At 42.1% G+C, this 27,853-nt stretch overlaps 4 protein-coding genes across 10 annotated transcripts; 2 read left to right on the top strand and 2 right to left on the bottom strand.

The window, feature by feature from the left end:
• Positions 1 to 19: 19 nt before the first annotated feature.
• Positions 20 to 5,576, bottom strand: atp1b4 (ATPase Na+/K+ transporting subunit beta 4). Its single transcript, XM_084009010.1, has 9 exons — positions 5,421 to 5,576; positions 5,172 to 5,240; positions 4,300 to 4,516; positions 2,629 to 2,757; positions 2,390 to 2,494; positions 1,860 to 2,059; positions 1,325 to 1,381; positions 1,138 to 1,230; positions 20 to 1,057 (listed from the first exon to the last, which is right to left on the bottom strand). Exons 2-9 carry the CDS (start codon positions 5,235 to 5,237, stop codon positions 896 to 898), a joined length of 1,029 nt encoding a protein of 342 aa, XP_083865136.1. The 5' UTR covers positions 5,238 to 5,240; positions 5,421 to 5,576; the 3' UTR covers positions 20 to 895.
• Positions 5,577 to 7,829: 2,253 nt separating this feature from the next.
• tmem255a (transmembrane protein 255A) lies at positions 7,830 to 18,035 on the top strand. Of its 5 annotated transcripts, none has more exons than XM_084010120.1 (10): positions 7,833 to 8,343; positions 10,952 to 11,094; positions 11,467 to 11,529; positions 12,725 to 12,814; positions 14,338 to 14,403; positions 14,507 to 14,595; positions 14,770 to 14,842; positions 15,135 to 15,302; positions 15,481 to 15,627; positions 15,968 to 18,035. In XM_084010120.1, the coding sequence occupies exons 1-10, from the start codon at positions 8,286 to 8,288 to the stop codon at positions 16,091 to 16,093; spliced, it is 1,023 nt and encodes a 340-aa protein (XP_083866246.1). In that variant the 5' UTR covers positions 7,833 to 8,285; the 3' UTR covers positions 16,094 to 18,035. The 5 variants fall into 5 exon arrangements, with proteins under 5 accessions (XP_083866248.1, XP_083866246.1, XP_083866247.1 ...); XM_084010121.1 differs by having other exon boundaries at positions 7,842 to 8,343; positions 14,770 to 14,841; positions 15,140 to 15,302; XM_084010122.1 differs by lacking the exon at positions 11,467 to 11,529 and having other exon boundaries at positions 7,830 to 8,343.
• A 103-nt stretch (positions 18,036 to 18,138) lies between these two features.
• zbtb33 (zinc finger and BTB domain containing 33) lies at positions 18,139 to 23,412 on the bottom strand. 2 transcript variants are annotated; one of them, XM_084010093.1, is made up of 2 exons: positions 22,963 to 23,412; positions 18,139 to 21,259 (listed from the first exon to the last, which is right to left on the bottom strand). In XM_084010093.1, the coding sequence occupies exons 1-2, from the start codon at positions 23,279 to 23,281 to the stop codon at positions 19,404 to 19,406; spliced, it is 2,175 nt and encodes a 724-aa protein (XP_083866219.1). In that variant the 5' UTR covers positions 23,282 to 23,412; the 3' UTR covers positions 18,139 to 19,403. The 2 variants fall into 2 exon arrangements, with proteins under 2 accessions (XP_083866219.1, XP_083866220.1); XM_084010094.1 differs by lacking the exon at positions 22,963 to 23,412 and adding an exon at positions 22,553 to 22,691.
• A 561-nt stretch (positions 23,413 to 23,973) lies between these two features.
• On the top strand, positions 23,974 to 27,170 carry nkap (NFKB activating protein). 2 transcript variants are annotated; one of them, XM_084010226.1, is made up of 8 exons: positions 23,974 to 24,572; positions 25,021 to 25,101; positions 25,199 to 25,263; positions 25,349 to 25,444; positions 25,534 to 25,573; positions 25,656 to 25,901; positions 26,468 to 26,617; positions 26,761 to 27,170. In XM_084010226.1, the coding sequence occupies exons 1-8, from the start codon at positions 24,130 to 24,132 to the stop codon at positions 26,933 to 26,935; spliced, it is 1,296 nt and encodes a 431-aa protein (XP_083866352.1). In that variant the 5' UTR covers positions 23,974 to 24,129; the 3' UTR covers positions 26,936 to 27,170. The 2 variants fall into 2 exon arrangements, with proteins under 2 accessions (XP_083866352.1, XP_083866351.1); XM_084010225.1 differs by having other exon boundaries at positions 25,346 to 25,444.
• The last annotated feature ends 683 nt before the right edge of the window (positions 27,171 to 27,853 follow it).

The following is a 27,853-nucleotide window of genomic DNA, read 5'->3' as shown; positions in this document are numbered from 1 at the left end:
GAAGAAAACTTACAGTACATACCAGAATATTGTATTTATTATAAGAACTATAATAGGAATAAATACAACATTGATACCATGTTTAGTAGCACAGTTCAGACAGGATTAATACTATCACAAAATAGTTATATTTTTAAATTGGTACAGACCTTTCACAAACTATTTCACAGTACAGTATGTCTTTTTATTGATCAGTCTTGTGTAGTATTTCATTTCAGAAAGCAAACGTTTTGTGGCTTGTGATGCTTTATCATAAATGTATAATACTGCTCTATTCAACAAAAATATAGTAATAGTGTATTTGCAGTTTATTATTTCTTTTTTTACTGTGTAAGTACAGTACAAGTCCTGCTTTCAGTGTTTGCATGATAGTTCTTTGAATTTATACAATATACATGTTTGAAAAATATAATTCAAAACAAATTAGTACACTTTGTCACACAAAACTGTGAACACAAAACCATAATCTAACCTGATACACCAATATTTCTAATCACCTAGTAACGTTTTAAAGTCATAATTGGATTTGCATAGCCAGAAATGCTAACTATTGGGCAGAGTGTAATTTAGTTTGATTAATCTTGCTAATCATTACAAAATATCAGGAATTGTAACTCAATCTACGCACTTGTCCTGTGCTCAGCACTGTTTGTTTCTGGGTGCAGGTGCCGGTGGAACACGCTCAGGGTACAAAGATACAACAGAAACACAAGAGTAAATATCTACTTCTTGAGGGATTTGTTTCACAGCAGAAGACATGGCTATTTAAGGAAACGATGAGGAGAGGGAAATTACACATTTCACGGAAAATAATGGTTCAACATATTTTTTTTTTCTTGTACATTTTCCTGCCTCATTGTTATGGGAGCATCCTGCTGGCAGCAATATGTTTGCCTTACGCTCCGATATCCAAGGAGAAGGTCACACTGCCCAGGTAGCGGTCGGTGGGTGAATCGTTAATGATGCCCTTTCCGTTCAGTTTGCATTTTACTTGGATGTGAGCGTCGTACTGCACTCCTGCAAAACGCACAGCCATCACCGGTGCAGAGTAGTTTGTCTGAGACAGAAGAGACATGACAGGCGTTATTTCATATTGATTAAAAACGTCAATATGACGACGATGAGACTCCCACTCACATGTCTAAGCTTCCCATAGTATGGAAAGTACTTCAGGTCAAAAAAGCTTTTAGGAAAAAACTGGATTTCTCCCAAGGCTTCTGGAGGTCCTTTCTGAAAGAGGAAGATGATGTGTTTACTTGACATTTTCAGACATGCTGCTCATCACTGATATAATATTACAAGCAAGAGCGGGTTGATGCTTTACCTTAATTTGACAAGTCACATTTACTGGTTTGCCCTGGCCAGGTAAGTAACCGAGAATCTATTGAAAAGTAAGAATAGTAAGAAACACAAAAAAGGAGAAAAAGTTCTTATAGTTCTATATTTTTGTTTGACATATCCTCAAACAGAACTCTGACTTTATAAGTTGAAATGTTGCATAAATTAAAATTGTGTTGCCTTGAAAACTTAAGTCTCTCCACCTCTCAAATTTCCTTTGAATGCTATTTTTGGTCGATCTATATTCTTTGCTTCAACTCCAGCAGGATAATGTCTTTATATAATAATAAATAATAATGATGAATGTGTACAAAAAAAATATAAGAATGTGGTTCACAAGAATGGCTTCATGAATCTTCATCCTCTCCCTGAAACGACCACAAGATGTCACTCACTGAGAAAACTGTGAGCTTCAACAGTCCAGAAACACACTGTGTTCCTGCAGTTTTATGTTCCCTCTTTTGTTTGCACTCGTTAAAGTTCCCTGTTTTACAGGCTTTAGTGACTGATGCTCGCCTTACCCGGTTCATTCGAAGGAGGATGCATGGCTTTCCCTGAGAATAGCCGTAGTGGGGGTCCTGCAGCCCCGAGCAGTCCCCCAACCAGGACCTCTTAAACTGACACGCTTTCCGTTCTACACTCTCCTCCAAGTCGTCCTGCATGAAGTATCTGTCCTGTGCGCAACGAATATTCTTCTTCTCCTGTGCGCCATCGTTATATGCTGAAAATGGAGGGCAGGGAGAAAAGGGGGGGGAGGGCATAAATAAACCTTTGCTATAGCAATGCCCTGCCAGACTCAGGCCTCTGATTAAGGAAGCTTGACAAAAGCAGGGTGAGAAGAAGAAAAAAACGTATTGAATGGCTGCACTCTCCCCACAAAGAGGCTTCCCTTCCCAGCATGCCCCACAAGAACCAAATGGAAAAAGGGGACAAAGGTATTGAGGATGAGGATTAACTCATTGCATGCCCGCTTAATTTTTTAAACAAACTCAACAACCTCACCTGACCCCCTTAACGTTTACATAATCCCCCACAATCACGGCTAACTCACGTCTCAGATATTCATCCATAGACCTCGCGTACTTCTTCCAGGATTTGCGATCAGAGGCGTTGAAGGCGATCTCGTGGCCTTCTAGGTGCGGGGCCATCGTCATACCTGCCAGTGGAGACCCAGAGACAGTCAACTGTGCTGAGACTCAAATAGACGCGACAGACTGAAGGACAGTCGAAGCAGAGAGACAAGAGGGGGAAGTGATGGCGGAGGAATGCAGTCGATGTGGTCATATTTACCTGGTGGCATCACTCTATCATTGAAGGTTGGATGGTAGGGACTAATAGACCACATGAGACAAAACATACAGCCGCCAAACATGGCTGCGAGAAACAGATAAAGTGCAGCGTAGAATAGAAGGATGAGGCCTGAAAGAAGAGTGAAAGAGGAGATATTAGGCGACTGTTTGTAATGCAGTGTTTGCACAAAAGTGTCTTACATAACTCGATGGTGCATCCCTCATCGAGCCACATCTCTGATATGATTGGGGGAGAACAATGGACAATTAAGAACTTCCTTTTTTACTCAGACTGTGTGGTTTGCCTGGACTCCAGCTACTGTCCTTGATCAGGACGGTCACTAATTTGTCCACTCATACAAAAGCACTGTCCTCCCCTCATGTCTGGACTTTGGTAACTCTTTTGGTCTTAAATGTTCCATACCAAGTTACTGTGAGAACCCCGTAACAAACCCCAAGAACTATCAGTGTTCTGAAATGTTCAACTAACAGTCCGTTAGCAACTAATCAAGCCAAACGTGCCCTAAATTAAATGGCTTTTGCAGTGCAGGCAATTTCACAGGGGACTAAGTGCAGCCAGCCTTGCGTCCCCGGAGCCACAAAGGCCTTTCTGTTTGAGCTCAGTGAGAATTCTCTCAGCTGTCCTTTCACTCAGGAACACAGTGAACCTCCGGTTGCCATCGTAGTGAAGGTCTTTTGCAGCCATAGATGTCCGGCCAGCTCCAAGGAGCCCCAATCACCCCACTCTGGTATTGTGTCCCCCTGTTACACACTCGTCTCACAGGACACACAGCACAGACTTCAACTCAGAGCCTTTCTTCAGCAGACACATGGGCCCCACTCCTCCAAAAGTGTGCACACACTGGTTTTTGTAGCGGAAATGAGCTCTTAGTTCTTCCCGGGATCTAGCATTTCAGCTTATGCAAGTAACACACTTTCCTTGGTTATTCTCTCTATGCTCAGTTGGATCATGTTTGCCATTGTGTACAGTGGTGCTGAGGGAGGGGACTCGACAGTGTCACATGGCAGCTACCCTGGAATATCAAGAGGCTGCTCCATCATCATTGACTCAACAAACTTGTCCAGTCTGTCTCTCCTGCCAAATAAAGTTCGCCTGCATCAAAGCTTGATTTGGCAGTGAGCTCTATGGATTTTAAAAAAGCATCAATATGTGCTTCACTGCAACTGATGGGCCGTAAGTATGTGCAGGTCAGCGATGAGGTCACCAAGGCTTTGGGAAAGAGTCTGTGGAGAGCGTGGTAAGATGTAGAGGAATGTGATTCCTGGCCAATGCGAGGCCCAGGACAGTGATCTCCCACTGGGGATACGTCCCCAGGCAGTCTGTTTTTGTCGGGCCACTCGGAATTGTCCGTGCACCTATGTAAACATCGAGCATAAGGACACACACACTCACACACACACACATTCGCAGCACAGTGAGCCGAGTCACTGGACTGGAGAGACAATTCTAACCCCCCTAATATCCCTAAGTGCATCTTTTAAAGACATTCAAACCCCCATGTCTGCTCCTGTTGATTCAAAGTGTAACCCATTCAACGTTAGATCTGTAATTAGTGGATGCATGCAGTAGAAAAAAACTTAAGTAGTTTTGCATTAACCCAGACATTTTGCTTTCACACCCTTAACAACATAGCACGTATCATCAACTCACTCCAGCTCTTCCCAGAGCGGCCCATGAATTCCTTGGTCTCTGCATTCCACAGGTACGTCTTAATGTCCACTATTTTCTGGTGGAGCGTCCTCTCGGGTAACGGCCTGCGCTTCCATCTCTCAAAGTTCAGATCTTCCTGTTCTAGAGGCTGGTGCTCGGCCAACTCCTCCTGCTCTTCCTCCAGCTCTTGGCCATGTTTGAGAATCACTTTGTGAGGCTGGTGGAAAGAAGAAGGAGAGAAAAAGCCCTCACCACACATATTCTCAACCGCTAAGTTCGGCAGTCGACCTATTTCCTTTTCAAATCACTGCAGGAAAAAAATGGCATGCCTTCTGATCCGAGTATGACAGACGATACAAACTGCCAGAGTGCTCTGCATATTAATGGACATCGCACTGATGGTCCTGTCCCCCTGTTTCTGCAAATTATAAACCCGCTGGTGACCTCTCTGGCACTCGTTGGGAGAGCTGACCTCCGCTGAGTGGACCCTCCTGCTTGGAGCAGCAGCTGCAGACAGCAGAGCTGGAGGGTCATTCTGACAGCCAGATGTTACTCACTGACTCTCAGCGTCCACAGGCCAGGACACACAGATCCCAGAAGAGCCACAGGACACTTGAGAAGTGTCACCAAAAAGTCCCTTCATTTGTGAGAGTTTGGCTTTTAAAGCAATCTGCTGTTAAATATGACAAAATGCTGTTATTAGCGTTGAGCCTTATACCAATAAACTCAGCTGATTATTGAGTTAATAATGAGTGTGCTGTTTATTTAAAACAACGTTACTGCTGTTGGGGGATATGTCTTAATTGCTACCTCTGCTTCAGTGAATAAAGTGCTTATAAAGTTTTATTTTTCTATCTAACGTCAGCACTTACAAGGCTTGGTGGTTGATTTTTAAGGAGCTTCTCTTCAGCTCCTCCCTCTGTGGAACTGGGCTCCATATTCTTCACAGAAGGAAAAGGCACTTGTTAAACCAATCACATCCACCATGCCGTTAACTCAAAGCAATGCACCTTTACATCTGCAATCTTGTTCACCACGTTTGCAAAACTTTTCACAACACAGCAATCAGACAAACAATTATCGTAAGAAACAGAATATCAATGAAAAGACATATGACCTACCTGAAGTTTTCTTTGCGATAGAAACGCCTTAGTATGTCGAAAGCCCTCTTGACCCCCAGAGATGTTTTTTTTTTTTTTTTTTTGTCAAAAAGTGTTTGGGGATTTCATTAGAAAGTTTAAGGCAAGCAAGGGGGACCGAGTGTCGAGAGCCTCCTGCAACTAAGCGCGCATCATAGTGAATGAACTCTGGACAGAGAAAAACTGGGGGTGGGATACAGTCCTTTTTTTTGGACCAAGAGACGTTTTGGCAGCGGCCCTGGGCCACAGCACTGCATTCATCACACGCACACCATCAGCCATTGTCTGCTAAGCTGGGCTAAGACTGAAGCAAAGCCTGAATACAATATTTATAGCTTATCCCACACACAAGACACTATTGTCAATCATTGCCTGCAAACTGTGCCTGCACAAAGACACTTGAACAATTAATGAGTTAAAAACTTTTTATTTGATTTAAAAACATTTTTTTATTTTTTTTATTTTTTTTTACTTTAATATGAAACAACAGAATCACACGTTAAACGTCGATCAGTAGGTGGGCCCATTGTCTCTGCACATAAAGTTGCCGACTCTTGCAGCTTCATAGACTCCTGCAACAACTGCTTACCATAAGCTCCCCTCTGGATGAGTTCAAGTTGTCCTCATCCCTGATGCTATCTGCACGCCGGTCACGTAACGCTCTGTTACCCCATGTAAAAAGTGGGAGAGGGGTGCTTTTCCCCCCTTCTTCTTTCACATGAAAAGACAAATTGCGTCATGGAAAAAAAGCTGCTCTTTGAGATTTTCGCGGCAAAAACGTGCGAGTTTGTGCACGCGCATTTTACAGTCAAGGCCAATGATTTCGTCCCATCGCATAAGGACATTAGCTGAGAAGCACACGCGCACGCACACAACAAGCCACAACATTTCGCAGGGGAAAGCATTAATGTCACCCTTGTTATTTTAAGTTTGAAAGTACCTTGATTGCTTCTTACATGTATAAGGCTCATTATCTACATGTCTACATGTAATGCATGTATGTTCCACATACTTGTTAACCATGGGGACAGGTGTTAAATGTGTAGTAATTTGATTAAACATACATTTAGGATGCACTCTTTGCTCAGTCGATAACTACTCGGTACTTGGAGCAGTTTTGGGGAAGTTCAGTGCAAGAGCAGTGTAGCTGTACAGCATGTCAGCTACCTAGAAAAGTCAAATCAGCAGCCCTTCTTAACAGTCAGCCTGCACAACCCAAAAAGTACTCTCTGAACGAAAGTTATATGCAAATTTCACAATAATTCATCATCCCCCTCATAATCACTTTTGGAAGGAATGCTTCTGTCATATGAATGGGATTTTTGGGCACGGTTTACACCATTTAAGCAACGTGATATCTTATAAGGATACAGCTCTAAAGATATAGTTGGGTTGTGTTTCAGGCAAGAGTTGCTGTGTGTGCTTATACGTGCACAGCATTAGCCAGGATTTTAGAAATGGTCATTTGTCCAGGCTGTCACTGTAACTGCAGCCCCCTCAGAGTTACACAGTTAAATAAATGTTTTAAATGAACTTAATAAATACAATTGCAACAAAGGTAAAAGGTTTTATATATATATACAGCATTTGTGTGCATTTTCTGTATGATATGATATATGATATGATATATGATATGATGTAATGTAATGTATTGTAATGTAATGTAATGTAATATAATATAATATAATATAATATAATATAATATAATATAATATAATATAATATAATATAATAATACAATACAATACAATATAATAAGGCGTACCGGAATGAGGACATGGTCACTTTGCTGGTGTGCTGCTCGTTGAATATCTGACAGCTCTTGAACGCAACGTTGTTTCTCGGACAGACGATGGCGCTCGATGCTCGGTCTGAACCCGGACATGACCCACCTGTGCCAGCTCCTATTCTTACTTTCTTCACAAAAAAAACATGACAAGGAGGTACGAACCTATTTAAAACACATACACCGTAGAATGGAAGAAATGTAAGCACGCCAAACATGATGTATTAGTATGAATGTGATGTAAAGCAGCCCTTTACGTGAATTCTTAACCCCTGATATTAACCATAAACCCTCTCAGGTGGTGACGATGAACGCTGGTGACCAATTACCTCTCTGAGTGAGTTTTCTTTTTTATTAATTCACATTATTGTATTGGCTATACATTTAATACAACATTTGTTTTAAATCCACAAAGCAGTTGAGATTTTGTTCTGTTACCTCAACGCTTGCCGTCGCTCATCTAATTGATTTGAACCTTTACTGTAACCGTTAAGCTAGCGTTACTTACTAACGTTAACTATGTTAAAATTGCGAACTATTTGAATTTCGGTGACTGTAAGTTGTTTTTTCCTCTACATTAACGTTGCGGGGAGAATATGAACCGGGCTATTAATTACTGACAGTACAGTAGTAACTGACGGGTTATTAATGGAAGTAACGGACGCGGGTAGCGGTCGTACGGGGTAAACCCGCCACGTATCCTCCGGGTGAACATGATAGTAGGTCGGTAAGTTCAAGTGACGACTGTAAAAGTGCTGTGAGTGTTTTTGTTGAGTATGTGTGTGACATGCGCACACACGGCCGGCAGCAGCAGCGAGCCACCGACGCGCCGTGAGGACGGAGACCGACAGACGTGCTGAGAGCCGCGGGGATGTGAGACGGACTCGGGCCCGGCGGTCACGGAGGGCTGTTGTCAGAGAATGCTACAGCGTGCTTTAGCTAACGTTAGTTCACAGTTAGCTCTGAAATATATAGGGAATAACGTGGAGTCGTGAGTGTTTGTGTTGTTGGTGGTGCAAGAGGATCTTCCGAAGGACTGCGTTAAACATCCTCCGGTCAGCATGCCTCCTGGTTCGAGCCTTCAATCCAGCAGACTGACCCTCTCTGAAACAAGCATGGGTAGGTGTGTGTGTGTGTGTGTGTGTGTGTGCGCAAGGTCAACGTGTCTGTCTGCAGCAGGTTTTTATCAATTAAATAACACTGTTTTCCCCCACGATGCGGGGATTGTATTGAAGCACAGAGACGTCTTTTAATATCTGCAACACACTGGTGATATTTCACATATGTGTTATATATGTTAAAAACGGTAAAAACCTGTTTCTCTCTCACACAAAAGCGTACAAAAACACACGCCGATGACCACACCGATGCTTTTCTGGTCTGCTCCAGGCCGCAGCGCGTCACTGCAGGTGCGGCGGCGTTGAGTAACCACATGAGCCTGGTTGTTTGGACAGATTTTGGCTGGAAGGCCGGCTGCTGCCATGAAAATGAAATTAACAAAATGGTCTACTCGTGATGGGGGGGGGGGGGGAATCTGCGAATATATTTTGTACATTTAAGTGCTGCCCCATGCAGTTAATTCTCACTAGATATAACTAGGTTTTTGATCATTGCACTCAGGAGCATCCATTTAAGTTTGCTTTAGATTTCATATTCATTCAAAGCAATGTTAGAGAATCTAAAGTAGTCACTTGTTATATGGTTATGTCACGCAGACCACCAGTAGATCTATTTAATATAGGAGTAGTAGTAGTCATTAAAAATTAAAGTAATCAAATAGTAATTTAGTAATGTTATATTTGTACAAGAGTAGTATTTGCTGTAAATGAAATAACAGTATACTTGAATGTAGTCTCCTGGTCTCAGGTAGAACTCCTACAGTAAGGAATCTAATGCATGTTTTGAAATGGTCAATCAAATTTGTCCAACTCTGTTAATGCATTATTGGCAAAATGTAAAGTGGCTTAATTTGTTGGCATTTCAAATTGTCTATGACATAAAGATTAGCATTGAATGATTTGATCTCTGACATTAAAACTAATGTGTCATGATCGAAAAACCCTTTCAATTTCAGATGATGCAAAACATTCACATCCGTTGTTTCAATGAGCTGTAATGTAGCATTTGAGAGCGGGAAATGAAAACAGTTTACAACAGAGAATTACAAAGAACACGATCCCGGAGGAAATGTACTCTCCTCACAGTATAATTGTTATTGTAATGCGACTCCCAGCTCTGCAAAATTTGACGTATATATTTCTCGATCATTAATCTCAGAGGCTGTCGTGATGCAGGCACCCCGGTGAGAGAACCGGACAGGAACTATTTGTGTTCCCTGCTCAGTGTAGTGAGTTGTTATTGATCTCCAGGTTGGAGCATCATAACTCAGAAGCTGTGACGTCTATCTGTGGCTTGCCAACTTTCCAAAAAAAAAAGATCAAACAGCACATAGAGGTGACGTGGATGATCTATAAGTCTGATGATGAGCTTTCTGAACACTGCAGAATACACACTACAAATATCCGTCAGTCTGCCTACTGCAGAAACAAATGTTTTAGAGAAAGTAGGAAGGACTGCACATAAAACGCCTCACCACTCCCTCCTGTCTCTACCGTTTATAACATCTGACTTCACCAAAAGGCTGCAGATTTTCAGTCAGCAGCTCTGAAGAAATGCCCCTCTGAGAGGAAGTTTAGACAAGTCTGGTGCTTTAAAAGAAGTGCACTCCTTGGGTAGGCCTACTGTTGATCAGTGTAAACCACTGTTTTTAGTTTATGGTCGTATTTGTGGTTGATTGATGCATTTTGTTAATATGTTTAGGCTATTTCAAAACCTCACGGTATTTCATTTTGACACAGAAAATTACTTTGACACAGATCAAGAGAAAAAAGTCACCTCAATGCAGATGTACTGACAGTTGCTGATATATATACTTCTCATATGTGCTTTGAGGTTAAATAACAAGGTCATATTTGCACTAGCTGCGACCTTTCAAGTTGATTTGCATGCATTCACACACACAGCCTCACACTTCACACCCATGGCAACATTAAAGAGGAACTCTGCTGAAGCCAATGATGCCCACAAGTGTCTGAGAGAAACGGTTCATGAGTTATGAAAAGGGGCAGGGCTTGTATATAGGGGGCGGGGCTATGTCGTCATGAGTTTGGCCACAGTATGTGAAAATGTTAAGAAGCTATGCACCTTTTTGATATAGGCTAGTCTCACTGTCACACTCCCTTTTATTCGCAATTGGCATGAACACAAACACATGCCTTCACTAATTAAATTATATTCTATTTACTCCTTTGCCATTCTACAAAAAACAAAGTATTTTTTTCCGATTTACTACGTAAAAAAGACCTAGGCCTGCTAGGGCGAAAACCGTGGGAGTGGGGGACATTTTTGTCCGACAGAGTGAGCTCGTAACATATATGAATATGTGAAGTTAAAATTTGGGTATTTTGTTTTATATTATTGTTGGTCTGTAAGCTGGGGTGTTTCTATCATGAGCAACATAAAAAGTGTTTAGACTACTTCAACTACTTCAACAGAATTAGCCACTGATTGTCCATTTGAACTCGGGTCCAGCCATGAATCTCTTTGAGTACTGAACTACTTGTGGTGGATTCTAGTTGCAGCACTTTACTATGCAAACAGTAAACGATCAACTCTACTGTTCACATCGCAGCAGTAGCCTAATGTTGACTCACTTGTTGTCTTGTAGGTTCCTTTAAAAAGAGGAAGAGGAAATCCATAATAGTGACGGTGTTGCTTCTCATCGTGTCGGTGCTCATCCTCATCTTTGGCCTGGCAGCGACTACCAGGACACAGAACATCACAGTGGGCGGCTACTACCCAGGAGTCATTGTGAGTGCACATCCACACCCGGGTGCCCCTGTCGTGGTTCATAATGATGAGTGAGGTGTGGGTGAAGTGAGAGTGTTTCCAGACAGCTCTTCCTGCCCCTGATGAACCTAATTACTGAAGGTCTCCGTGGGGTGAATTTTCCCCACATTCATTATTCAGCATCACTGTCATTAGGGGCTGAGTGAGGCAAAGTATCTCGGTCCATAAATGTGTTTTCTTCAAAGTACTCGGCTTTTAGCTTTGTGCCTCAAGGAAAGAGCGACCAAGAGAGCAGCTGCTGTATATCAGCTTGTTTCCTAAAGACAGAGACACATATGTATCATACTGCTTCAACAGAATGCCCTAACAGCTACTCTCTCTCTCTCTTTTCAGCTGGGCTTTGGTTCTTTTCTGGGAATCATTGGTGCTCATTTGATAGAGAACAAGAGGCAGATGGTAAAAAGATTTATATTACCTACCTGAAATCATTCTCAATGCTTGGTGCCGCCTTGTCTCTACCCTCACAGAAAACAGTAATTAAATTACATATTAGTCCCAATTACCTTACAGCAGCCCACAGGCCTGATTCTGTTGTTATTGTGACAATAGACAAAGCAGATCCAGACTGTGAGTGCCACTTGGCCTGAGAAGGCTTGCGTATCGGAGCGAGTATCCTGGGCTTCAAGGGAGATGCAGCTCGAAATAGAAACGGGGTGTAAGTTGAGGAGGACAGATGTCTACACCGGAATGTGGGGAAGGAAACTGCAGATGAGGAGAGCAGGTGGGACGTGCTGGGCGGGGACTGTCAGGGCTGTCAATGAAGAATGAGTTTGTACCGGGACACTTTTTCACATAACGCAGAGGGCTAGAGTTCCAGAGCTGATGGAGCTATGGCATGTTAGGCCAAGCAGCCCCTGATATGTTGTTTCCCATAAAATGTTACTACATAGAATAACATGTGTTTTATGGTTTGACTATTTTGATAATGGATTCCTCTCTTCATTCATTTTAATGCTACATTTTTAAGCACAACTGCTAACAGTTCAATGCTTCCAGCCTCTCAAGTGTGAATATTTACAGGTTTTCCTCATCTGCTATTTCAGTTAAATTGATTATATTTGGATTGTGGACTGTTGTTTGGACAAAACAGTCTCTGGGAAGTTGTGATGGTGTAATTGTGACCAGCCCAAGTGTCACCACATCACAACTCAAACCTTAGGGCATAAATCCCTGTTTCCCCTAGCTGTTGGATGTGTCGCTAGCACTGCCTCCCTCCTATGGCTGGGCTGGGCTGCAGACAGGGTGGGGTGATATGTAATTGAATACAAGCTGTCTTTCTTCGAGGAGTGAAAGGGGGAGAGTCGGGCAGTGGAGGGAAATTGAGGTTTGTAGTGCCTATAAAGAGCTGGGCAACATGCCAGCCTCGACCACCAGCAGCTAGGTGACAACCACGGCGCTCTGTCTGTTGCTCCATTCGATTCAGATGTCCCATCCTGCATGACAATACGCATTATTGTTGAAAATGTAATCCAATACAAATGGTGAGAGGATGCAATTACAAATCTAAATAGTGCCTGTTTAAATTGACTTTGTCATCTCAGAATCCTTACAGAGGGATGAAAAGTGACGAAGCTGATGTTTTCTTTCACAGTTAGTGGCATCTATTGTCTTCATCAGTTTCGGAGTGGTGGCTGCCTTTTGCTGTGCTATTGTTGATGGAGTGTTTGCAGCGAGACACATTGTAAGTATACGTGTAGCTTCTATTTATTTAACCAGACTGATAAATTATGAATATGCATTACACTTATGCCCTGACATATAGCGAGCTGATTAATCAATGCAAACCCCATTAAAGCTTAATATACTCTGTTTGCATAAGAGATATAGTTAAACATGCCTTTCTGCAGAGACGTTGCTCACATATGGCCGACTATAGCAGCTGCTGCACCCTTCTCGGCCAGATAAATATATTTTGTGGTAGAGGGAGATTTTATTTCTCCATGATGCAAAGTACTTCAAACAATAATAACCACTAATGCACTCCGAAAAACAATTATGCTAAAATAAGTTATGGTTGGGTGAAAGGGGAGATCAGCACCATTAGCGGGTTTTCATTTGCCAGTGGCGTCTGTGAAATGGAACATTTCTATTCAGACAGTTTTTTTAGTTCACTGACTACAAAGAGGCTGCTGCCACACTGTTGAACCAGAATCAGAATCAGAAACATATTTACTGCCAAGAATGATTTTACACCAATGAGGAATTTGTCTTGGTGACTAAGGTGCATACATTGAGAACAATAACAATAAACAAACAATAAACAGTGACTATAATATACAATAAACAGAGACATAAAGTGAGGGATGGTTGATAAATATAGACGGAAGAGCTGCACAGGAACGTGCAAAAGATAAAAAATAGAAGATTGTTAAGAGTGGTGGGTTAGAGTGCAGGTGTGCAAGGGTCAGTGTCAGTGTGGGTGGGGGTTTGGGACCCGGGACTTGCTGCGGATCCCAACTGTGGAAGGGAAGAAACTGTTCATGTGGCGGGAGGTTTTGTTCCTGATGGACTGCAGCCTCCTGCCAGAGGGGAGCGTGTCAAATAGTCTGTGACTGAATGAATGAAGGAGAATTAGGAATATGATGCCGTAAGATGGTTATTTGTTTATTTGTTACGTTTATCTACATTGTTCTGAATTATAGTTCTCAAACTAAAGCACATTTTTGGTGCCAGAGTGTACAATCTCTCCTTGCTTTGCATCAAATAAAGGGCGACAGAATGAAGTGCATAAAAAGCACAATTATATTTTTTTCATAGTTATACATTATGTGTAACATTGATGATTTGCTTCTAAAGTACATGCATATATTCTTTCAAAAGTGTTTGTTTGGGGCAGCTTTAAACGGTGCTGTGCTTCAGCCAAGGCCAATAAATCATATATATTGTGTGGTAGCGTTGTGGGTTAGCGTGTATTACTAAACAAATCTCTGATTAATAGAATTACCACAAACTAATTGACATTATGAACCTGGATTTTCTGAGTCATCGATGTCTTTACCCTGTTAATAACGCAGCCTGACCAGCTTTCTAAGAGGTTTGATGTTCACCCCTATAACCATTATTAATATTGCAGCAGTAAATCGTGCAGCACTAATAACGTACAAGCTCTTGTCTCTGTGTTTTTTCTTCCTCTAATTCATTGTGTGTTCCTAAGTAGTGATGAGTTGTCCAGTGACATCTATATGAACGTTTCCTGTACTGCAGGACCTCAGGCCTTTGTATGCTGGCCGCTGTGAGTATCACTCCAGTGAGACTTCGTCTGAACGCGATGTAAGAAACCCACGTCTGTTGGTCTTCACAGAAATACAATGAATTCATCCTCTGTGTGCACTGAACTTGTATATGGACATTGTTTTTTTGAATTGTCCATCAGGTGCCCTGTCAGACTTCATCGCGCACATCCTGTAACCTGCGTGTGAAGGGCAACACCTGTTACTGCTGCGACCTCTACAACTGCGGGAAGTGAGTATGCTGATTTTACCTGACACATGTCCGAGTCAGTGGCTGCTTACTTTGCTGTGTTGCTATAATCGTTTGCAGTTTTGATCGTGCCAATTTTTGTGGGAGATTTCTTTGCATTGCAATGTTGATCGTATTAGAACAAGATTGTTTGTTTTCTTTTAACCTTTGTTTCAGAGAACATCCTCTTATGGGACTTCAGAATAAAGAGGTTTTGAAAAAGTTTAGGAAATCATCCATGATTTGGAAGTAGGTCCCTTTTTTATAGAACCATATTGGCCATGAATGATCAACTCATGATCTTTTTTTCTAATTATGGAGTTTGTGAGATGTGTTTTCGTGTGCCTTTTCTTCTGCATGTCCTTTCATGTCTGAACCAAAGTCCCACCCATGACCTCTGTGTCTCTAGCTCTCATAGTTTTGTTTATTTCTATAAATCCAAACCTGTTGTTTGTCCTTCACTGTGTCCTAAATAAAAGAAGTAAAAACGTTATTAGTGACTTTTGTGGCTTGACTGTATCCCTCTCTGTGCCACCCACTGGGCTAGCCGAGTAGAGGTGATTGGAGGCTACCATGAATACACAGATGTGAAGAGCTGCCAGGATGTGGTACACCTCTATCACCTGTTGTGGTCCGCTACCATCCTCAACATCGTTGCCCTCTTTCTGGGCATCATTACTGCTGCGGTGCTGGGAGGCTTCAAGGACATGGTGGGTACATATATTTACCAACAAAGAAGAGAACACCCCGTCATTCAGCTGAACATACATTCGGCAGAATGCGTTGAAAAAATTGTGCTTGTGGAGCTGATGTTAAGGCTTTTGTTTTGTAATTCTCCTGGTGTTTGAATTGATAGAAACGGATCAATATTCTTCCTGTCCTTGTCAGATTCCCTCTGCTGCCTCGGAGAGCACATCTGAACCAGAGGCCATCACAGCTCCAGTCTCCCTGCAGCCTCCTCCACGCACCACCACCCTCAACTCATTTTACAACACTGCCCCCTGCCTGCCGCCATACACCGCCTACGACCTGCAGGTACAAAGACTTAAACACTTACAAAGATTTATTATTGGTGGTTGTCTCATCAGTAACATGTTGTTCAGATCAAGTTATCTATTCAAAAAATTGTTTTTTGAAAAAGAAAATGTACATGAATTCAATCAGGCAATATTATCTTTCGATTATATTTTAAAAAATGGGGGTAAATGCCTGCAGCACAATTCAACAGTTGATCAAGAAATCAGTTTCATATTTTGCCTTCTGACCCCCATTATTTCACCCCGTCTGCCATCTCTCTCTGACCTCTTGAAGATGAGTTTAGAGAGACAGGAAGGAAGATGAAGTGAACATAAAAGCCTATTTGTCTTCCCTGCAGGGCTCCTCGGGCCTGTCAGATGACTCCCAGTCCGGCGCCAGCCACTTATGGCCCACTATGATCCCTCCACGCTACTCTCCTCCTCACAGCCATCCAGATGAAAAGCCCCCACCATACAGCCCGTAAGATGGCCTCGGGCAAAGAAGGCACCTGAAATAGTATCAGGTGTTTTTTTAGATGATTGAGGAACTTGAATGCACACTTCCTCTGGGCTTTTCCTCACATTCTTTAAGAACTGTGTTGAAGGAAAGGTGATGAGGAAGAGGACGGCCACGGAGCACTTCAGCCCAACACTGAGTATTTGTCTCCCTGAGCACCGCTCACACTCACGCCTGCACCATGCGTGTGTGCATGTACACATCAAGAGAGAGAAGTTCAAACCTGGGACTGTTTACACATCTATCTGCCTTAATGCAAACGGGCTTCCAGCGCTGCAGCTCTCCATCACCTGAGCTTATTCCGTACCAGGTCAAGAACTCTCCTCCAGCTCATGCTTTCTGTTTACCTCTCTTTAGTGCATACATATTGGAAATGCTTCCTGCCACGAGTAGCACAGATGATAACGTCCTCACAGATCTGGACTGATGAGCACAGCTACGACCCACCTGTGAGACCGAACCCCAGTTCCATAAAAGCTTTGTGTCTTTTCAGAAACCGAATCAGCGAGGAAGTTAAAAACAGTAGTTGTAGGCCCAAGCAGTCATATCTTTAGCGGCTAATTAGGCAAAGTCATCAGTAATGGAGGTATTACATGCTCGCAGTGTATGTACAGCAGTATGATATACAGATGCTCCTTTAGCAGTTAAGCCTAAGTATACAGACGGATCACAGTATGTATTTATCACCTCTTCAGTTTATGTTCAAAAATATCTTGGTCGATGTGTGGTGAACTTTGCAGAGCAATGTTTGTGAAGAAATAAGTTATTCTGCAGTAGTTGTCAAGGAAGGACAGCAAGCCTCCAAACCCTATTTATTGTATTTCCACAAAAAAAACTGCAAAGCAGGAAAGCGTATGGATTCCCTGTTTGTAAGTCGTGGTAATATCACATCTATGAGTCCAAATGTGTTGTCTTCGTCAGGCCGAGTCGACAGTTGGTGCTGGATTCACTGACATGAGATGGGAGATTGTGAAAGGTCAAAAAACTGTTGTTTATTGAGGAAGAGTGAAGAAAAGTAAATTTAGTCCATGTCCATGAGACGGGTCTCTTTCAGCTTTAATCGCTGCTTTTTATAATTTAAACAACACATTCTCAGGGGCTGATTGTCAGTTCCTTTTTGTCTTGCCATTAAAACATGTTTTGTGTAATTCAAACAGTGTGTTTTTTTTTTGTTTTTGTTTTTTTTACCCAAACTAGCAACACAGTGAGTTGCTTTGGTCCAGACTGAAACCTTCATAGTTCATCATTTTTTTCAGCCTGATCTTTCTTGGCAAGAGATAAAATTATTTAGCTCCTCACTGTGTTCATTTTGCTTTAGAGGTACATCACACTGACACAACACAGTAAATAAAACTGCAGGTGTTTATATGCTAGTAGTGCAAGATGAGTTAAAATAGTAAAAGAATAATTTATTTACCATCAGGGAACCCTCTCTGCTATTTGACAGAAAAGAGACATTATGTACAATGCCAAGAAAACGGAGAACTGAATAGCCATTTCATTTTGTCTACAGCTATAAACCTAATAAATACATCTGGAACAGTATAAAAAGAAAAAAAGTGGGATTAAATCAAATATACTGTACATCACACACCAACGTTAATCTGTTAATTAAAAAAACAAATCCTGCATGATTTTATTGAATGACATGAAGTAGAACAGATTCCCATGTTAGCGCTACTTTTTTTTTTTTAAACTCATACTGACCAATCACATTTTGACAAAATTGAAAAACCAGTGAAAAAGTAAAAATATTACAAAAAAGTCCTTTGCCTGCTCCAACACTAAGTGCTATACGCGTGGACCGAAATAATCATTTTATGTCAATCCTATCACCACATGTATGCAAATCTTAAGCCTATTCTATGTCGCCAGCAAATGCTGGCATTAACAATAACATTGAGGAAACAACATGACAAGCAAAGGAAATAAAAATGTACAAGTGTAAGAAAATAAAACGGGTGTTTAATGGACACAAAGAAATAAGCCATCACTCCCCCCCCCCCCCCCCCCCCAACCACTGAAAAAAATTAAATAACCATGTTTGTCTTCCCTGCCACAATACCCACACGCGGGATCGCCAACAATCACACAATGAAAAAATATATTTCCAATCATAATTAACATTCTTTTGTACAAATTAGGCTTAAAATAGTTTCAAATGGAAACGAGGAATGATCAGCCCAGAATTGTGCCTGTTAAAATGTCCATCTGAGTCATGATTGACGCATCCGGTAATGACTGATTTAAAATTTGAGCGACCTTGTTTCCCACCTATTATGGGTCCCATACTGCATTTTTACACAAATCTGTTGAAACCATGAAATGTATCCTGTGATAAAAAAGTTCAGCGAACTGCATACAAAAATCAACGGAGGTGTCACATTCTTAAATAGGTAAACCCCATTTACATTTTATGAAATGAAGCTCAGTGGGTCGTTTACATCAGTAACTGATTTGGGGAAACATGGCCTAAAAGTTAAAAACCACTGCTGAAATGAGAACATGAGACTCAGATACTTCAGTAGAAATCCTCTAACTTATATATTGGGGCAGGTGTGGCTCAGGGGTTGGAGTGGGTTGTCAGTCAGACCCCAGGCTCTTCCCAGCTGCATGTTGAAGCATCCTTAAGTGAGAAACCGGACCTCAAGTTGCTCCCCGGGTGCTTTACAGCAGCCCGCTGCTTTTAGAAACACTTAGGTGTTCATTTAGAGGTCTAATTCCATGTATGTCACAATAAAAACAATTTATACAATAACTTACTGCATGCAGTGAAAAACTTAACATACATGATTTGCCTTTTTATTACAGCTAGTGAGCCATTTGTGTGGTCGTTTATGTTCTTTTTTTTCTTTTTAATCGTCCATTTAAAAACCAATTATTTTCTTCATGATTTTACTGTGTGTGAACCACTTCCAAGTGTCTAATGTGACTATCATTTATTCCAATGATACAAAAGACCACAGCTATTTGAGTAAACATATGGTCGCATTATACTTCCACCCTGCAACTCGTTGTTCCATCTCGCTTTCAGTTAATCTGAAGACGGCACGAGTCACAAATTCAAGCAATCTCTGGCTCTGGGAGAATGTGCATTATCACCATGTTTAGTAAAAGATTAGACCAAAAATGTCATTAGGAGGAAATGTTAACGTGGCAGTTCATTAAGCAGACGCAATTGAAAATTACAGAAGAATATTGTTGACATGAAACCAAAGAGGAAAAAGGTCGGTGGGAGGGCAACTAAAAGGCACAGGTAATAGCGCAGCAGGTGTTGCTCAGTAGGTCTCTGGTATAACAAAGTCAAACTCTGTGGCTGCCTGTGGAGGAGTGTTTATATTTGTCCCCGGTCGGGGGCGAGCATCAGGCGGCATATGAGCATCGGGTTCAATAAAGATGTCGTCCCAGTTCAACATCCTGCTCTGGGTGGAGGAGTGAACGTCTTCGCCAACGGGGTTTATGTGCTGAACGCTGCCGTCCTCGGATATGACGGGGACCCCCTGTCCGTCGGTGCTCCACGAGTATGGCTTCATCTGCACCGTTTTACACGGCAGGAGCCTGTATAGGTTGTTGTCCGTCTCATCTTTCTCTTTCCTCCCGCTGGGATCTTGGTTGTGGACTTGCTTGCAGTGGGTGGACAGTAACTGGTAGTTCAAGAACATGTCATTGCACACCAAGCACTGGTATCTCCTCTCGCCTGTGTGATGAATTTCGTGTTTAGTTCTGTACTCGGCCAGTGCAAATACCTTGTTACAGTAGTGACACGGGTACTTCTTTTCCCACGAGTGGGTGTTGAAGTGGCGGCGGAGACTCGTCAGACACACGTAGGGCCGCTTGCAGACGATGCACACATAGAAAGTCTTCCCATCCATGATGAGCTCATAGTGGTCCTCAAGCTCCGTTTTGGTCTTCTTCTTATTTGGGCCGGCCAGAGGTGATGTGGGTGTTTTATCGAAGGATTTCAAAGGCGTAGCCATTAATGACCTCTTTCCTTTATTGGTCTTAGAGCCCCCTTCACCCGGATCTTCCTTCACTGGGACAATGTCGTATGTATTTTCTCCAATATTGGCATACACTTTACAGCCTGATGAAATTGAATCAATCTCTGTGGCTGTGTTGAGTGTCACTGTCTTTTTTGCGGCTATAGCTGATTTGGGACTCTTAGTTTGACTTGCGTGGCCTTCAGACACATCTAGTAGCTTTAATTTGAAATCCCCTGGCTGAGATGAAGCAGAGACGTGCTTCTTCTGGACTCCCATTATATCGCTGTTTTCAGAGGACTGAGAGGCACCTGAGGGCTCAGGGGTGACACTGCTTGACCTGGCTGGTGTTGTGGGAGCACTTCCCGAGGAAACTCTGGCGGGGGAAGATGAGTTATTGGAGCTGCTGTCTGGACTACGCAGAGGGCTGCTGTTGGGGATACTGGGTTTTGGATGACTGATGCTAGGAGGTTTTGCGACACATGGTTTCACGGCGGTTCTGGCTTTCTCGTTCTCTTTTGGAACTGCATGATTTGATGCTGCGTTTCCTGAATCAGCTGTATCCAAATCAATTACATCTTTCTGATTGGTTACTCTGGTTTGAGCATCTGTTTGTGAGACAAACATAACATCACCATCTGAGTCCGAATCGTTATCTGCAGACTTGCTGGTCTGATTGAACTCCTCTGCGGATATTGAGAAAGACTCTGCGATGATGGGCATCATCTGTGGGGGTGCGTCACTTTTGCTCTCCGTCTCCTTTGACAAACCAGGCAGGCCCTTAACTTGTGATAATGGTGACCCCAAATTTGCAATGAACTTGACTCCCAGTATCTGTCCAGCATTGATGAGCTCCTCAAGCATGTCAGAGCGGACACGGATAAGCTTGGAGCTGTAAATGTAATTGAGAATCTCCTCAAAGATTTCCGCTTTGATGAAGTTTAACTCGATAACTTGTCCGGCTACAGTGAAGAGCTGGTGGAAATATGTACTCGAGGCGGACAGGATTGTTTTGTGAGCTCGGAATTTCTTGTCCTGAATGATAATGGTGACATCACAAAATAATCCATGATTTCGCTGCTCATTCATCGACTTCAGCACTGTGGTTGAATACTGCGTGTCAGTCGCGGATATCAGCTTTAGACTTGGCATGGCTGTAGAGAAAAGAAAAAAAAGGAGAGATAACTAATGAGAGTCACATTTCTGAATGCAAAAAGAAAAGAATTGTGTGCTGAACAAGACAAGATTTTGAAAAAGCTTTGCCCCAAATTTTGTTTTGGTCATTTCTATAACCTACTTTTACATTTCTAACAGCAAATTCTCGTTAACACCCTAACAGTCCATAGGTAAACAATCCTGAAATTGTGTTAAAAGAAATGTTTACATTTTTGACTGTGTTGATTTGTGCAATACTGCATGTTACGACTAGTCTCAAATGTATTAGCTAGCTATAAATCTGACATCCTCAAGAGCCCCAATGTTTTTTCTGTTGTGGAAATTGTCTCAGAGGAGTTGATTTGTGGTCATTTGCTGTTTAATTGTAGTGCATTACACTGGGAGGTGTTTCTAATACAGCCTGACCAATATCACATTATAAAAAATAGATTTTTGAGGACAATAAAAAAAACTAGTGTTCGCTGACAGACAAACTGTGATGTGGATCTGTTGTCTAAGTGTATTTGTCTTGCAATTTATCAATCAACACAAACCCCCAACTACAATAAATAAGCAATACGCCAAGATTGGATATTCAGTGAAGGTGGACAAAATGTAACAATGCACGTTTTCTCTGACACAATGACATTTAAAGCAACACAAACTCAAAGCTTCAAAATGAGCATGACGTTAAATCACAACAGTTTCAACAACAATGAACACGGAGACATGATTCGTGGCTGTTGGTGGCTGCGTTAGCTTAATAAGATGACTGCACCCTACACATTGGCCACTGTTTAGGCGCTAAAAATAAATAAATAAATAGAAGAAATACTTGTAGATTTTGTCTCTGATGCAACCGCGGACAGCGGGAGTGTGAATGTGAACATCAGTGTAGCTACATAATTTAATAGCGTTACTATGGCCATGCATTAGCATACGTCAGTTTAACAAAGTTGTAGAAACTAGCTGGAAAAAATAGTCTCGCATGACATCGCGCAAGTGCAGAACTACGTTAACTGAAATATAACGGGACACCGCCGGCGTTGTCGGATTTGTTAATTGAGCGCTTGAGCCTGATTTCAAGTAATAGCCAAACGTCATTGTTAGCTAGCTAACAAAGATAACGCTAGCTGCATTTCCGTCCCCTCTTCCTCTTTAATGAGACACGGAAAACGCGGCCTACTGTTTAGCATCTCGTTAGCACGCTAGCATCAAATACAACCGAGAAGGGGGGGGCACATGAACTCTTAGTACTTTAAACAGCTGGACACGAAATTACTTCTGCTTACCTGCAACCCCGATGTTTTCTACCGGGATCCAAGCAGGACCACTGACGGGTAGTACCTTAGCTTGCTACAAACAATAGCTAACCCGGACAGCTTTCCCCGCCGACTACACAGCAGCCTCATTGATTGAGCAGCCACAAGGAGTCGCCGTCGTGTAGGACTAACAACCACACGATTAAACCAAATACCATTCAGTTAACAACATTGACAATCAAAATTAAGATAAACGTCAAGTTATCATTAACATAACGACAATGGAGTGCCTATATTTTAAATCTATAGAATAATGTTTACTGTTTCCACGCCGGGTTTCGTGTCGCGATAACTACCGGTTCATTGCATTAAAAATAAAAGCGTAGAACCAAGCACTTTGGATACAGAAATTAAATGGAAAAAACAAGTTAAAAAAATACCTTGGGAGGTGTTTTTAGCTTCAGATTCGGTTTGTCGTCTAAAACCAGAGGCTAATGAAACCCCTCTGAAGCGGTTGAACTCTGCGTGAAGCTCATCGGACAAGTCCTTCCGTCTCCGTCCCTTGTATACATCATACTCCCCCGCGTGTTTAGCGGTGTAATGCCGCTTCATATTAAACGCCTTGAATAAAACTTTCTCTCTGCAGATGAGGCACGTCGCGGTCGAGTTCAACTCCGTGAAAAGGAACTCCATTGCCAGCGCCTCCTCGACATGTTTGCTCACCGGCTTCGTGTTTCTTTCCAGTTTAGCTGCAGACATCTTGATTTCCTGCGCTGAGCTTTGGCGCACAGCTCTGTTACAAAAACACACCAATTGCTTTGCAGAGAGTAGTGGCGTTGTTGTGTAGCATCACAAACTATTTCCCGTGTTGTTCGGTTAAGAGTCTACAGCCCACATTGTGAGGAACTTCCGGTGTTGTTACCGAGTTGTGTCTGCCCGCCGACATCTGCGTGCATCTCGCGGGGGCGCGTGCACGTTTACTCTACCACGTTTTTAATGATTTCTTCTGCAAATTAAGGTTAACAAACCAGCTGACTGTAACATGTTTAGAATGCACACTTTCCGGCCGAAATGGCCCCAAAAGTCAGCTAGCAAAATAATTTGACCTCAAAGTGTGTGAAAGGGGGAATTGACAGGTGGGTGCAGAAAAAAAACATTATAAAAATAGTAAAACAAACACCAAAATCCAATATGAGGAGGTGTGTCTTGTGTAGTGATACATTTTGGTGTTAAATGTAATTTATTGAAGAACAAACAACTGCCAATATTCTCTATTTAAATATTCATGCAAAATAAACCAGTTACACATTGTGAAAACAAGTGCGACCATTTGGCATATATTTTAATCAATAATTCATAATTTAAAATAAATAATTTGATTGTTCCCTTGAGGTAAACTAAGTACAACAAGCGGAACCGTGTGCATTGCATGTTCAGGAAGACCGGTTTCTTTTTGGGAACGGACGTGTCCTGACTTCCTGTTGTTGGACGCTTCTCCTGCGTAGTGCGGAAAATATGGACGCGTGTTGATACCCGTCTCCCTCAAAACAGAATTAACCTTTAGTGTGTCCCGTCGTGTCGTTGTGATTCTAACGCGGTTACTAGGTATGCCACATTCCGATCGCTCGAGCTCCGATGGCGGCGGGGAGCCCCGGAGTCCTCGGGCCCGCAGGCCCCGGAGTCGCTCCCGCAGCCGACACCGCAGCGGCAGCCGCGAGCGGAGCCTGTCTCCCTACAGTTTCGGGCCCAAACTCCCGAAGCCGCGTAACAGGGAGAAAGAACACGAGGAACGTGACCGCCGGTTCCGAGAGGCGAGGAACATTAGGCGGATTCGCATAGGGAGCCCCCGCCGAAGCCGCTCTCGGTCCCGGTCCCGGTCCAGAGAACGTCACAACAACAACAACAGCAACACCACCAGCAGCAGCAGCCACAACCACTGGTCCGAGCAGCGGGACGCTCCTGGAAAACACGGCAGCTTCAAGGATGACTATTACTACGAGCAGCAGAGGGACGACGCTCAGAGACAGAGACAAGAGGCTTTTATTGCCAGGTAACAAATGATGAGAACACTAAGATTACAGCAGATGGTTATTTTAATTCATTATTGACGGTTCAAATTATTTATTGCTCTTCTGTTAAGTTGAGGAACTGCCAAGAGAAATAGTATGACAGTCCATAGTATGGTCAAGCTTTATCAGCCTTGTTTATTTCCACTTCGGAGACCTCAGCATAAATATTTTAAAAGAACAATGCACACAACTGAATGGTGGAAATGATCACTATATCAATACAGGATACATTTTCTCAAATTACCGACCTTGACTCAGTGCACGGTCCTAGTGGATCCTACAAAGTAATGTAATTATTCTGGTTTTAAACTAATAGAGGAACTGATATGAATGTTGCCACAGTGGTTTTCCCTACATTTATTTTAACCCACAGCGATTAACACAACCAGTCGCTTACGTCTGCTGCACCCGTCTGCTTTTCTGTTACAGGCGTCTGCAAGAGAGAGAGAGGATTGGCGAGTTAGGTTGTCCTGAAGTTTGGGGATATTCGCCAAGAGTTAAAGAGCCAGAGTAAGTAACCATTATTGGGAAGCACCACACGTCTTTTATCACTGTTCAGCCCTGTATCGATGATGAAATGAAACCATGGATTTCTTTCCTCCACCAGCTCTGATGAATTCACACCAGTCGAAGAAGACGAGAAAAACAGCAGTTCAGAATCGAGCTCAGAAGGTGAGCAGCACGAGCAGTCATTTTAAAATGCACGTTGATATTGTGTATTGTTTGAATTAACAAATAATGTTGTCATTCGCAGAAGAAAAGAAGAAGAAAAAGAAGAAGAAGAAGAAGAAATCCAAGAAAAAAAAGAACAAAAAGCACTCAGAGGACAGCGAGTTGGAATCCGGTTCAGATGGTAAGACAATAATATGAATATCAATAATACATTTATTTAAGGAAATCTGTTTTCTTTTCAGCTAAAATATCATGTGATTTATCTTTCAGAAGAAGAAATAAAGAAGAAAAAGAAAAAGAAGAGCAAGAAGTAAGTGCCAATGTGCAGCTATACGTGAAACGCACAGAGAAGGGACATTTTGATTCACCAAATACCACTTGTTTCATAACAGGTCGAAGAAGTCCAAGAAAAAGAAGACGAAGAAGATCCGCAAGGACTCCAGCAACTCCAGCAGTGAAGAGTCAGAGGAGGAGGAGGAGGAGAAGGAGGAGGGGGAGAGGGAGAGGGGAGAGGAGGAAGAGGAGGAGGATGATGATCCCAATGGGGTACTGTGGGTGGAGAAAACCTGCATGGACGAACACGTGGTCGGCCCCGAGGCTCCGCTCACACACATGTCACAGGACGACAGACCTTTGGAGTGGGTATACTTGACGTTGTTCATGCATTGTCCTCATTGTGATTCAAATTTCCACATTTAAATAACAGCAGCAGGTTGTGAGAACTTCCAGGATGTAGAGCTGGCAGGTTATCTTCGCCAGCAAGGCCAACTCCCTGTTGTAATTCATTTTCAGCACAGTTTAGAGCATAATCTGGTCCGCTGAAGACTCAATTCAGTGATTCACGCTTCTGAAATTTGAATATTTGCTGTTTTCTGACATTAAAGTGAACTAAATATGGACTAAACAAGACATTTGAAACATTTAGCTTGGACATTGGGAACTTTTGACATCCATTTCATATCCTTTGACCATTTGAAATATTGTAGTTCCAAAATTTTGATCAAGAAAATGATCTGCAATGACATACAAAAATAATTACCAATTACTGCTGTAGAAGTTAGCTTTGTAAGCTCTGTCAGAGCAGGTCTATACTCTGACACATTTTTTCAGAATCTGAGCACATAAATCTTATGTAGCCTTTTTTTCTCTTCATGTCTGACTCTTCTGAGTTTAATGAGTGTATTTATCCTTTTTTTTTTTCCAGTTTTGGTCATGCGCTGTTGCCAGGTGAAGGTGCTGCGATGGCGGAGTACGTGAAAGCAGGCAAACGTATCCCGAGAAGAGGAGAGATTGGTCTCACCAGCGACGAGATTGCAAACTTCGAGAAGTCTGGCTATGTGATGAGCGGCAGCAGGTTCGTGATTTTAATAAGCAGGACCATAAACCTGACTTTTACTGCAAAAATGAAAAATTATGTTTCAAATATCAGCATGATCGAAGATATGCCGGTGTTTAAGATTACTGTGATGCTGACAAATTTTGAATATAACCTTGTAGACATCGTCGCATGGAGGCTGTGCGTCTGAGAAAGGAGAACCAGATCTACAGTGCAGATGAGAAGCGAGCTCTTGCCTCCTTCAACCAGGAGGAGAGGAGGAAGCGAGAGAGCAAGATCCTGTCCAGCTTCAGGGAGATGGTGTACAGGAAAACCAAAGGCAAGGAGGAGAAGTGAACGGCACATATCAAGAGATCGTCCTTGGGCCTTTACTTTTTTTTGTAACGGTATTAATGTTTTTTGAGGATAACCACATTCAGTTTTAGTTTCATGTACAGTGCGGAGAGAGGATTTTACTTGTATAGAATTGTGTATGAGATTGGGAGAAGTACCGTTTATATTCTCCATCCAGTCTTCCCTTTCAACTGTTTTTCAAATGATCTTGATCAGAACCATAAATACATTTTCATTATCAAGTTGTGGCTTTCACATTTTTTAATTCATTGATTTAATATGTATTTAACCAGGAAAAGCAATTGACATTAAAAATCTGAGTAAACAAAATCTTAAGTATTTTACAGGGCAAATAGCTCAGACAAAGCATCTACAGCGAGTTGTACCTTCCTCTAAATCCTTTTTATTTTTATACTTAGATAAAGAAGGTTTTTTTGGTTTCCTGTTTAATAATTTAACATACTCTCAGATTTATCTTTAGACTCCCTCAACAGAGCCATTGAATTAGATCAAGCTTTAAGAATACCAAGTCATATGATTTTGTTGTTTTCAGAACTTTCTGAAACTTCTCAAAACTCAAGGGGTGTTTTCAAATGCCTTATTGGCTGAACAACAGTCCAAAACTCAAAGACATTTAACTGACAATGAAATGAAAAGCAGGAGTGTCTCGCATTTTAAAAGCAACTGAATAATGTTCAGATCTAATGGCAAGCAGAGACGCTATTAATTTCCTCTGAACAATTCATTTAGTTTGGAGTTTCTTTCAGTTGATTGTGATGTAGCCTTAGAGCAGGAGGAGCCATTTAAGATGTATCACAACTACAGGACAACTACAAATAGATGCATTCCTTCAGTACAACCCTGGATTATCATCTCTATAGGCAACATAATATCTACAGTACAAACTACATATGATTGGGT

The sequence above is a fragment of the Eutrigla gurnardus genome (assembly GCF_963514095.1).
Source record: "Eutrigla gurnardus genome assembly, chromosome: 5".
Lineage (NCBI taxonomy): Eukaryota > Metazoa > Chordata > Actinopteri > Perciformes > Triglidae > Eutrigla > Eutrigla gurnardus.
The sequence above is the reverse complement of the archived record's forward strand: the minus strand, read 5'-3'. Positions and strand labels throughout refer to the sequence as shown.

Coding starts and splice junctions, on each gene's coding strand:
- atp1b4 (XM_084009010.1), bottom strand. CDS start 5,237: ATGGAGCCCAGTTCCACAGAGGGAGGAGCTGAAGAGAAGCTCCTTAAA. Junction 4,517..5,171: donor AAAATCAACCACCAAGCCTT/GTAAGTGCTGAC, acceptor TCTTTCCACCAG/CCTCACAAAGTGATTCTCAA. Junction 2,060..2,389: donor TATGGATGAATATCTGAGAC/GTGAGTTAGCCG, acceptor CTCCATTTTCAG/CATATAACGATGGCGCACAG.
- nkap (XM_084010225.1), top strand. CDS start 24,130: ATGCCACATTCCGATCGCTCGAGCTCCGATGGCGGCGGGGAGCCCCGG. Junction 25,102..25,198: donor CCAAGAGTTAAAGAGCCAGA/GTAAGTAACCAT, acceptor TTCCTCCACCAG/CTCTGATGAATTCACACCAG. Junction 26,618..26,760: donor TATGTGATGAGCGGCAGCAG/GTTCGTGATTTT, acceptor ATAACCTTGTAG/ACATCGTCGCATGGAGGCTG.
- zbtb33 (XM_084010093.1), bottom strand. CDS start 23,281: ATGTCTGCAGCTAAACTGGAAAGAAACACGAAGCCGGTGAGCAAACAT. Junction 21,260..22,962: donor AGCTAAAAACACCTCCCAAG/GTATTTTTTTAA, acceptor TTTTCTCTACAG/CCATGCCAAGTCTAAAGCTG.
- tmem255a (XM_084010120.1), top strand. CDS start 8,286: ATGCCTCCTGGTTCGAGCCTTCAATCCAGCAGACTGACCCTCTCTGAA. Junction 14,596..14,769: donor GACCTCTACAACTGCGGGAA/GTGAGTATGCTG, acceptor CCTTTGTTTCAG/AGAACATCCTCTTATGGGAC. Junction 15,628..15,967: donor ACACCGCCTACGACCTGCAG/GTACAAAGACTT, acceptor TCTTCCCTGCAG/GGCTCCTCGGGCCTGTCAGA.